At 40.4% G+C, this 11,064-nt stretch overlaps 1 protein-coding gene across 6 annotated transcripts in view; it reads left to right on the top strand.

The window, feature by feature from the left end:
- METTL6 (methyltransferase 6, tRNA N3-cytidine) overlaps window positions 1–11,064 on the top strand; it is a 50,748-nt gene that overhangs the window by 711 nt on the left and 38,973 nt on the right. For all 6 annotated transcript variants that reach the window (XM_063703428.1, XM_019023457.4, XM_063703429.1 and 3 more), the window contains exons 2-4: window positions 184–532; window positions 1,730–1,864; window positions 10,880–11,050. In XM_063703428.1, the coding sequence (XP_063559498.1) occupies window positions 308–532; window positions 1,730–1,864; window positions 10,880–11,050 (531 nt within the window). In that variant the 5' untranslated portion in view covers window positions 184–307. The remainder of the gene's footprint in view (window positions 1–183; window positions 533–1,729; window positions 1,865–10,879; window positions 11,051–11,064) is intronic.

Below are 11,064 nucleotides of genomic sequence, written 5' to 3'. Positions count from 1 at the left end.
GGCCACTGAAATGAATGTAAGCCCACTGAAGGTAGGGACTGTGTGTTTGTCTTCTTTGTGACCTCTCATATAGCGGGAAGGATTTTTTTTTGTACAGTCTGCATCTCATAAACATTTGGTGAATTGAACGTGGCGTCTTGAACTGTAACCACTAACCAGAATCTAATTCTTTTCTCTGCGAAGCCCCCTGTGCTGTTTGAGGTGTGAAACTCACCTCAGGAAATGTATCTGATCCATTAGCGTGGATTCATATTATTTGGTGATGGAGAATCTTCAGCTGTGTTAAGTGTTACCGTCAGTTTCAGAGATGGCTTCTTTGCAAAGGATAGGGCTGCAGGCAAGGATTCTCACCTCTGAAGAAGAGGAGACACTGAAAAGAGACCAAACTTTGGTGTCTGATTTTAAACAGCAGAAATTGGAACAAGAGGCTCAGAAAAATTGGGATCTTTTTTACAAAAGAAATAGCACTAATTTCTTCAAAGACAGACACTGGACCACCAGAGAGTTTGAGGAGCTAAGATCATGTAGAGAGGTAAGCTAATATTACGCCTTATCTGAGCTGTTCTTCATTTAAAATGTGAAGAGGGTGCCGTGGCTTATGCCTGTAATCCCAGTACTTGGGGAGGCCGAGGCAGGCGGATCACAAAGTCAAGAGATCGAGACCATCCTGGCCAACATGATGAAACCCCGTCTTTACTAAAAATACAAAAATTAGCTGGGTGTGGTGGTGCACGCCTGTAGTCCCAGCTACTTGGAAGGTTGAGGCAGGAGAATCGCTTGAACCCGGGAGGCGGAGATAGCAGTGAGCCGAGATTGTGCCACTGCACTCCAGCCTGGCGACAGAACGAGACTCTGTCTCAAAAGAAAAAAAAATGTGAAGAGGTGTGCTGTATTGCATTCCTAGGGAGAGTGCGAAGTAGAGAATTTAAGAAGCCTATCAAAATGCTTTGCGTTTTAGGAGAGAAATATACTGTTTGGTCTTAACACCAAAGTTTTAGCAGTTTCTGGTTTGGTTAACATATAGGAGAGAGAACTTTAGTGGGCGTTTTCTATTTCTTTAAGCTGATCTGATAGTTGTAAACATTATATATTAAATTCAAGAGCCAGGTCTGGTGGCTATTGCCAGCTACTACAGAGGCTGAGGCAGGCGGCTTGTGCCTGTGAATAGTCAACATGAATTAGCCAAGCCTAGGCAGCATAGTGAGACCCTATGTTCTGAATTTTAAAAATTTAAACATTAAAAATTTAAAAAACAAAAATATAAATTCATGCTAAGTGACTTCAGTGACAGATTCAAAATAATATAATAGTTAATGTTAGTAACTATTTACCATGGCTGTTTTCTACATGGCCTATCATTTGACCCTTATACCGGCTCTGTGAAGTGTAAGTATTAGTATTGTACTCATTTGTCGCCAAGGTAAAATTGAGGCACAGAGCTGTTTAAGTGATTTGCCCAAGGATAGAATGCAGGGGAGGAGTTGAGATTTGGGTGCTGGCAGTTTCACTCCAGAGCCGAGTTAGCCATTGTGCTGTTTTTTTCCTCCACACCAAATTGTTAATGTTGGATGACAAATGAAGTACCAGTATTAGCTTTTGCTTATTAGTTCACTTGTTGATCGTCTGCTCCATGGGGTCGGAGACCTCTCATATTCTGGACCTTTTAGTTTGGTTTATTTCTTCATTATGCAAATGTGATATACTATAACTTTGAGCTGTCTTTCCCCAGTTTGAAGATCAAAAGTTAACAATGCTTGAAGCTGGCTGTGGGGTTGGAAACTGTTTATTCCCACTTTTAGAAGAAGATTCGAATATCTTTGCCTATGCCTGTGATTTTTCTCCAAGAGCCATTGAATATGTTAAGGTTGGTGCACCATCTATGTATTCTGCTGTGTTTCTGTTTTCTTGACGATCTTGTTTGATCTGCCTTTTTTACCCATTTGCCCAATTCTAGTCTTCCCTGGAGCTAACCAGCTATAGTCACCATACATGTAGTTTTCCTGCTTACATACATATACAGTGCATGTAGAAACACAGCTTTATTCAAGAAAAGCAGGAAAAAATACCATAATAACATCCATATAATTAACATCTTTTGCTTTACAATTTTTCTTTGCTGAACTATTTTAAAGTATATTACAAATGTCAAGACATTTCACTCCTAAATGTTTGCATACATCTCCCCTAAAAAAAGGCCTTTTTCTACACAACCACAATAAGTTTATCATATTTCACAAAAATAACTATAATCTGGCCTGCCATGTTGGTTCACACTTGTAATCCCAACAGTTTGGGAGCCTGAGGCTGGTGGATAGCTTGCACCCAGTAGTTGAAGACCAGCCTGGGCAACATGGTGAAACCTTGTCTCTACCAAAAATACAAAAATTAGCTGGGCATGGTGGTGCTTACCTGTAATCCCAGCTAATTGGGAGGCTGAGGTGGGAAGATCACTTGAGTCAGGGAAGTGGAGGTTGCAGTGAGCCAAGATTGCAGCACTGCACTCCAGCCTAGGTGACAGAGCAAGACTGTCTTTAAATAAACAAATAAAATAACATAATCCCCCAATGTTATTAACATCCATTCCAAATTCAGATTTCCCCAAATAGTTCCCGGTGTCTTTTAGTTTTATTTTTTACTTTTTTTAGAGATGGGGTCTTTGTCACCCAGTCTGAAATGCAGTGGCATGAACATGGCTCACTGCAGCCTCAACCTCCTGGGCTTAAGCAATTCTTTCACCTCAGCCTCTCAAGTAGCAGAGACAATTTTTTAATTATTTGTAGAGATGGGGTCTCACTATGTTGCCCAGGATGGTCTCAAACTCCTGGGCTCAAGTGATCAACCTGCCTCAGCCTCCCAAAATGCTGGGATTACAGGTATGAGCCACTGTACCTGGCTTCCAGGTGTCTTTTATAGCTGGTTTTTGTTTTTGTTTTTGTTTGAGACATGGTTTCACTCTCACCCAGGCTAGAGTGCAGTGGCCCAATCACAACTCACTGCAGCCTTGACCTCCCTGGCTCAAGCAGATCGTCCCACCTCAGTCTCCCAAGTAGCTGGGACTACAGGCGTGTGCCACCGTGCCCAGCTAGTGTTTATTTGTTTATTTATTTATTTTAGAGATAAGGTCTCACTGCGTTGCCCAGGCTGGTCTCGAACTCCTGGGCTCAAGCAATCCTCCCACCTCAGCCTCCCAAAGTGCTGAGATTACAGGCGTGAGCCATGGCAGCTGACCCTGGCTAGTTTTTAAATTTTTGTAGAGATGAGGTTTCCCTATGTTGCCTATGCTGGTCTCAAACTCCTGAGCTCAAGCAATCCTCCCTCCTCAGACTCCCAGAGTGTGGGATTACACCCTGCCTATAGCTGTTTATAATCCAGTCAAGCACTACCTCTTACACTTATGTCCTTTATTTTTTATTTTATTTTATTTTTTGAGACGGAGTTCGCTCTGTCACCTAGACTGGAGTGCAGTGGTGCAATCTCAGCTTACTGCAACCTCCACCTCCTGCGTTCAAGTGATTCTCCTGCGTCAGTCTCCCAAGTAGCTGGGATTACAAGTGCCCACCACCACTCCTGGCTAATTTTTGTATTTTTAGTAGAGATGGGGTTTCGCCATGTTAGCCACGCTGGTCTCAAACTCCTGGCCTCAGGTAATCCACCCGCCTTGGCCTCCCAAAGTGCTGGGATTACAGGCGTGAGCCACCGCGCCTGGCTCACTTATGTCCTTTAAATCTCCTTAACCTAAAATACCCTTGCCCTACCCCATACCTCTTTCCGCATTGATGATAGATGAAGCCAATTTTCTATAGTAAGTTTCCCAATTGGTCTAATTGTTTATTTGCATTACTGTTTAATTTATTCCTCTATGTTCTATATTATCTGTGAACTAGAAGTTAAATTTAAATCAGGTAAAATATTTTTGGCAAAAATGCTTTAATAGGTAATGTTGTGTCTTGCATATTACATCCTGTCATGAGGCAATAATATCTGGAGATCTTACTGGTTTTGATCACAGGGTTAAGATAGTAACTACCTAATTCCTCTATTGTAAAATTCCCTTTGCCATTAACCAATATGTGGGGGACACTTTGGTGACATTGCAAGTATCTCGATCCCCATCAACCTTTCACAGTTTTAGCATTCGTTAGACTTTTTAAAATTTAAACTTTTTTTTTTAAGTTAATCTTATTATTATTATTTTAATTGACATGGTCTTGCTTTGTCACCCAGGCTGGAGTGCAGTGGTGTGTATTAGAGCTCACTGCAGCCTCAAACTCCTGAGCTGAAATGATCCTCCTGCCTCTGCCTCTCAAGCAGCTGGGTCTACAAGCACATACTACCACCCCTGGCTAATTTTTGTATTTTTTTGTAGAGACAGGGTTTCTCCATGTTGCCCAGCCTGGTCTTTCTGAACTCAAGTGATCTGCCTGCCTTGGCCTCCCAAAGTGCTGGGATTACAGGCATCAGCCACCGCATCCAGCCTATTTTTATTTTTTATTTTTTGAGATAGGGTCTCACTCTGTCACCCAGGATGGAGTGCAGTTGCGCAGTCATGACTCACTGCAGCCTTGACTTCCCAGGCTCAAATGATCCTCCCACCTCAGCCTCCTGAGTAGCTGGGGTTACAGATGCACACCACCACACCCAACTAATTGTTTTATTTTTTTGTAGAGACGGGTCTTACTACGTTGCCTAGGCTGTTCTCAAACTCCTGGGCTCAAGAGATCCTCCCATCTCTGCCTCCCAGAGTGCTGGGATTAACTCCCACCTCTGCCTCCCAAAGTGCTGGGATTAAAAGCGTGAGCCACCACACTCAGCCACATTAGACTTTTGAAAAAAGTAACCTTACCAGCCTAGGCAACAAAGTATGACTCCGTCTCTACAAAAAAAAATTATTTTATTTTATTTTTTAATTTGAGATGGAGTTTCACTCTTATTGCCCAGGCTGGAGTGCAGTGGCACGATCTCGGCTCACTGCAACCTCCACCTCCCGGGTTCAAGCAATTCTCCTGCCTCAGCCTCCCAAGTAGCTGGGATTACAGGCACTTGCCACCATGCCTGGCTAATTTTTTTGTATTTTTAGTACAGACAGGGTTTCACTATGTTGGACAGGCTGGTCTTGAACTCCTGACCTCAGGTGATCCACTGGCCTTCCAAAGTGTTGGGATTACAGGCATAAGCCACCGCACCTGGCCAAAAAAATTTTTTTAATTAGCCAGGTGTGGTGGCATGTGCAGCTGTTTGGGAGACTGAGGTGGGAAAATCACTTGAGCCCGGAGTTTGAGGCTGCATGAGCTATGATCATGCCATTGTACTCCAGCCTGGGTGACAAAGCAGGACGCTATCTCAAAATAGCAAAACCCAAACCCTTTATTTTTAAAAAGTTAATATGTTTACTGTAGGAAACTGAGAAACACAAGAAGCAAAGAACAGTCATCCACAATCACAAGCAGTTTACAGTTTGACTTGTCCTTCTAGGTCCTCTGTGTACATGGACACAGTATCCAATTTTATGGGATTAAGATCACGCAGTATGTATCGTGTTTTATCACACATTATGGATATTTACTAATTATATTATTATATGTTGTCACATCAAGACATCTATGAAGCTTAGGTGTTGCAAAATAATAAACTCTGTCCACAATAAACACAGGTACTTTACTAAAAATGCACCTATAGACCTGTGGTTATCATCTAAAACCATCTTCTAGATATGGAGATTCTGACAAAGAGCCCTTCCTTCCACCTGTTCTTCTTTATCCTGTTCTGTCATTCCAGTGACTAAGTATAGGACTATGTCTAGTTCTAAGAGGTCAATTAACAAAGGTCACTCCCAGAGGATAGTCCTTCTTAAGAACTAAAAACGTGAATAAGTGTTACACGTACATAATAAGCTGCCATTTGAAAGTGCCATCTAAATAGGAACGAACATTCTGGCATAGAACCCTTCCCACCTCTGTCAACTCAGTGGATAGGTATAAGCATTTGTAGTGCTTAGAGGGGACTTTAACAATTTCACTTCCCTAAGTGTTTTTAAGAACAGTCTTTCCTATGAATTTGAATACAAAGTGTACTCAGTGTATTAGGTTACTGACTCTACATTGGTCATACGCTGTCAACCTCTTTAACATCTAGAACTAGATGTTGTAAATTAGGGCTCATTTGTCCTTCATATACACTATATACATAGCAAAGTAAAATAAAATGCATGGACATAAGGTACAGTGGTCAATCTTGCCTCACTGTAAACACATTGGTATAAAGCCCTTTGCACTTTATTCTCCTCCTTTTCTCCTGACGCAGTACAAATGTAATGATGTGTACTGCTTAGAGAAGTGGTTTGATCATTACATTTCCAAAAGGTAATATTTCAGTGAATTTTAACAAAAGGATATCTACAAAATGTGTTATTTACTACCCTACTTTTAACATACTTTGTGCACTTCTAAACATCTAGAAAGTCTCGATGTTTTAAGTAAGGACTTAAGTCTGTCCACTTTATACACAGTAGATTTTTAAAAATAGTTGTGGTATCATATTTACCATAACATGCTTTCCTCATTCTACATTATTATATTTTGCAGAGTTTTTCATGTTAGTACATGTAGATTTTATTTACCTGTTATAATATTCCATGGAATGGATATAGCATACTTTAACAGTTACCTGGCTGGTGCAGTGGCTCACACCTATAATCTGAGCACTTTGAGAGGCCGAGGTGGGCAGATCACGAGGTCAGGAGATCGAGACCATCCTGGTTAATATGGTGAAACCCCATCTCTACTAAAAATACAAAAATTAGCTGGGCATGGTGGTGGGCGCCTGTAGTCCCAGCTACTCGGGAGGCTGAGGCAGGAGAATGGCGTGAACCCGGGAGGCGGAGCTTGCAGTGAGCTGAGATCATGCCACTGCACTCCAGCCTGGGTGATAGAGCGAGACTCTGTCTCAAAAAAAAAAAAGAAAAACAGTTACCCTATTTATATTTATTTGAATTGTTTCTATTTTTTTGCTCTTACAAATAGGGTTAATGTGATCAGCATCATATATATGTTCCCAAAATGTCTGTACACGTTTGTCTATGATGAATAATGGAAGAAGCAGAATTCCTTGGAAGAAGAGCATGCTCATTTATATTTTAATAGACAATGCCAAGTTTCCTTCCAAAAAGATCACACTAATTTATAATTTCACCAATAATGTAAAGGTACCTTTTTCTGTATTGCCTCAACACTTGATATCAGTCTTTTTTATATTTACCAATCTTTTGGACAAAAAATAATGCCTCCATATTTTAATTTGTTTTTTCCTTATTACCAGAGAGGTTGAAGGCCTTGTGGAAGGTTGATAGCATTAGTTAGCTGTGAGTTTCTTTAGTCCACATTTGTTTATTGAGAGCTTAATGTGTGCCAGTCACTGTTCTAAGCACTGGAGTTAAACAGTGAACAGACAGGCAAAAATTCCCACCCACATGAAGTTTGTAGTAGGAGTTGTCCATTCATAACCTCTGCCCATTTTTCTATTGGTTTGTCATTTTCTTTCTTATTTTCAGGATATATTCTAGATATTTTGGTATGTATGTTGCAAACATTTCTTCTAGTTTATTCAGCATCGCTTTACGGTATCTCTTTTTTTTTTACACAAGGATTTATTTTATTTTATTTTTGGACAAGGTCTCACTGTGTCACCTAGGCTGGAGTATAGTGGTGCAAATTGCAGCTCACTGCAGCCTCGACCTTGTGGACTCAAGTGATCCTCAGCATCCTGAGCTGGGACCATGGGCGTGCACCACCATGCCTGGCTAATTTTTAAAAATTTTTTGTAGAGATGAGGTCCTGCTGTGTTGCCCAGGCTACACAGGATTTAAATTATCATGGCAAAATATTAATCTTTTCCTTTTGAAGTTCTATTTTATGTCTTGTTTAGGAATCCTTTACTCCTAGGATTTACTTTTTCTTAGAGATGAGGTCTCACTATCCCAGGCTGCTCTCGAACTCTTGGGTTCAAGCGATCCTCCTGCCTCAGCCTCCCAAAGTGCTGGGATTACAGGTGTGAGCCACTGCGCCCAGCTATTCCTAGGATTTAGACATAATCACCTATATATTGCTCTTACTAATTTTTGGTTATATAGTTATTTTATAATTTTGGTTATGTTTTTTAATCTGGAAAAATTAGGGTCATTATTTCTTTGAATTCTTTCTTTAGCTCTTGTTCTCTCTTCTCCCTCTGGGATTCCAGTTATGTGTGTAACATTTTCTATTGCCCCACAGCCCTTAGATGCTGTTGTTGTAGGGTTTATTCCCCCACTTTTTTCCTTTTTGCATTTTCAGTTTGTGTAATTTCTATTATCCTATCATCAAGTTCACTGACTGTTTCCTAGGCAGTACCTGTTTTGTTGAGAAACCTATTGAAAGTGTTCATTTCTTTTACCATATTTTTGGTTTTTAGCATTTCTCTTAGAGTCTTTTTATAGTTTCCATCCCTGAAATTATGTATCTGATTTTGCATGTTGTCTGTCTTTTCCATTAGAGTCTTTAGCATTTTAATCATAATTATTTTAAATGCCCAAGCTTTTGGATCCAGCATCTGTCATATTTGAGTCTGGCTCTGGTGATGGCTTATTCTCTTCACACTATGTTTTTTGCCTTCTGGGATGTTTTCTACTTTTTGGTTAAAGCTAGACATATTATAAGGGCCAGTAGATACTGAGGGATAGGGATTTGTAACAATCTAGTCAGGAATTGGGCTGTTGTTTGAAGTCTGTTGTTGCTGTCTGTGAGGTTTGTGGTTGCTGTGGGCACCAGAGACTTCAAACTCCTCTAGCAACTTGTTTTTGTCTCCTCTCTCGGATTTGGGTCTTCCCTTTGTACCGTTTCCCAAAGAGTCTATCTGTTGTGGCTCTCCCAGCTGCAATTTCCTGTTATTCTTGGAGATTCGGTGGTGGGGTGTGGGAGAGGGGGTCGTTCTCTAATGTTCTGCTTCTCCAAATTTGAACTGGTACCGTGGGCCTGTGTCTCAAGGGTAGTCATTTGTCTCAAGGGTAGCCAGTTCTTCTAAACACAGTAAATTGAATGAGAAATTTTTTCCTCACTCATAATTGTCATCTTTATTATCTACCTTTTTGTCTAATTGTCACCTTTGTCTATCTTTTATCATATAACATACAAAATTCCTGTTTATATATACAGTATATACAGGTCTGTTTTGGGACTCTGTTTTGTCTCAGTGATACATTTGTCTCCATTCTCAAACCATGTTGTTTTATTACTATGTTTTGTAATATATTTTGATGTCCAGTAGTGTATCTTCTCCTTTATTATTCATTCTATTTTATTTATTTATTTATTTATTTATTTATTTATTTATTTATTTATTTTTGAGACAGAGTCTCTATCGTGCAGGCTGGCGTGCAGTGGCATGATCTCGGCTCACTACAACCTCCGCCTCCCAGGTTCAAGCGATTCTTCTGCCTCAGTCTCCCCAGTAACTGGGACTACAGGTGCGGGTCACCACGCCCAGCTAATTTTTGTATTTTTAGTAGAGATAGGGTTTCACCATATTGGCCAGGCTGGTCTCAAACTCCTGACCTCATGATCCACCCGCCTTGGCCTCCCAAAATGCTGGGATTACAGGCGTGAGCCACCGCACCTGGCCTATTTTTTTAAAGATGAGATCTTGCTCTGTTGTCCAGGCTAGCTTGCAGTGGCATGGATCATAGCTCACTGCAGCTTTGAACTCAAGCGATCCTTTCACTTCAGTCTCCCAGGTTGCTGGGATTACAGGCATGAGCCACCATACCTACCTCATTGTTCATCATTTTAAAAATTGACTTGGCTATTCTTAAAGATTTTTACTTTATGATGAATTAGATTCACCCTGTCAAGTTTCTAGAAATCTGTTGGGAATCAGTTTAGATTGCATTGGATTTACAAATGGAATTATGAATAGAATTGACATCTTTTTAATTTTGCATTTAATTTTCCCATCCAGTAACTTTGTATATCTATTTATTCAGGTCCTCATTTACATGAAATAGAAGTTTAATGTTTTTCTTCATAATACTCCTATACATGTGTTGAAGCCTACCAACCAAAATGTACCAGGAACACATTTGTAGTCAAAAAAAGGTTAAGTTTATTTAGCTTGCTGCATAAAGAGAAAATATACCCCAGAAGAACTGTGGGAGCATCTCATCAAGGGGAATTAGAAGGGCTTCTCATAGGGTTTAGGCTTTAAGCAGATGATTCAAAGGAGGATTAAGGAAGCCAGAGGTCAGCAGGACATAGTGGCTCATGCCTGTAATCCCAGCACTTTGGAAGCTGAAGTGGGAGGATCACTTGAGGCCAGGAGTTCAAGACTAGCCTGGACAACATAGCAAGATCCCATCTTTACAAAAATAAAAATAAAAATTTAGCCAGATGCAGTGGTGCACACCTGTAGTTCCAGCTACTTAGGAGGCTAAAGTGGGAGGATGACTTGGGCTCAGGAGGTGAAGGCTGCAGTGAGCCATGATCATGCCACTGCACTCTAGCCCAGCAGACAGAGTGAGACCCTGTCTCTTTAAAAAACAAAAAGAAGCAGAGGCCAGTTTTGGATCATCATCCCTCTGGAAATAATATGCTTCTAAAATGCTCAGTTTTGAGTACGTGATACTCTTATTCTCTCCTCAGTTAAAAATGATTTATTAAAATGAAGTCTTGCCCCTGTAGCAGTAGTGAATATTACATGCTTTATAGTGAGTGATTTATTAATCAGTTTTATCTGGTAACAGTGATAATTTCTATGTATACAAGTGGAAATTGGATCGCCTTTTGATGTTGTATTTTTCTATATGTATCAGCATAGTGGTTGCATTAAAATTCATTTGTATTTCTTCCCCTTCTAGCAAAATCCTTTATATGATACAGAAAGATGCAAGGTATTCCAGTGTGATCTGACCAAAGATGATCTTCTGGATCATGTACCGCCAGAGTCTGTGGATGTTGTTATGTTGATATTTGTGCTGTCAGCTGTTCATCCTGATAAGATGCACCTTGTCTTACAAAACATTTACAAGGTTAGTGATTTGGG

Source organism: Gorilla gorilla, chromosome 2 (genome assembly GCF_029281585.2).
Source record: "Gorilla gorilla gorilla isolate KB3781 chromosome 2, NHGRI_mGorGor1-v2.1_pri, whole genome shotgun sequence".
In the NCBI taxonomy this organism is placed as follows: Eukaryota; Metazoa; Chordata; class Mammalia; order Primates; family Hominidae; genus Gorilla; species Gorilla gorilla.
The sequence above is the reverse complement of the archived record's forward strand: the minus strand, read 5'-3'. Positions and strand labels throughout refer to the sequence as shown.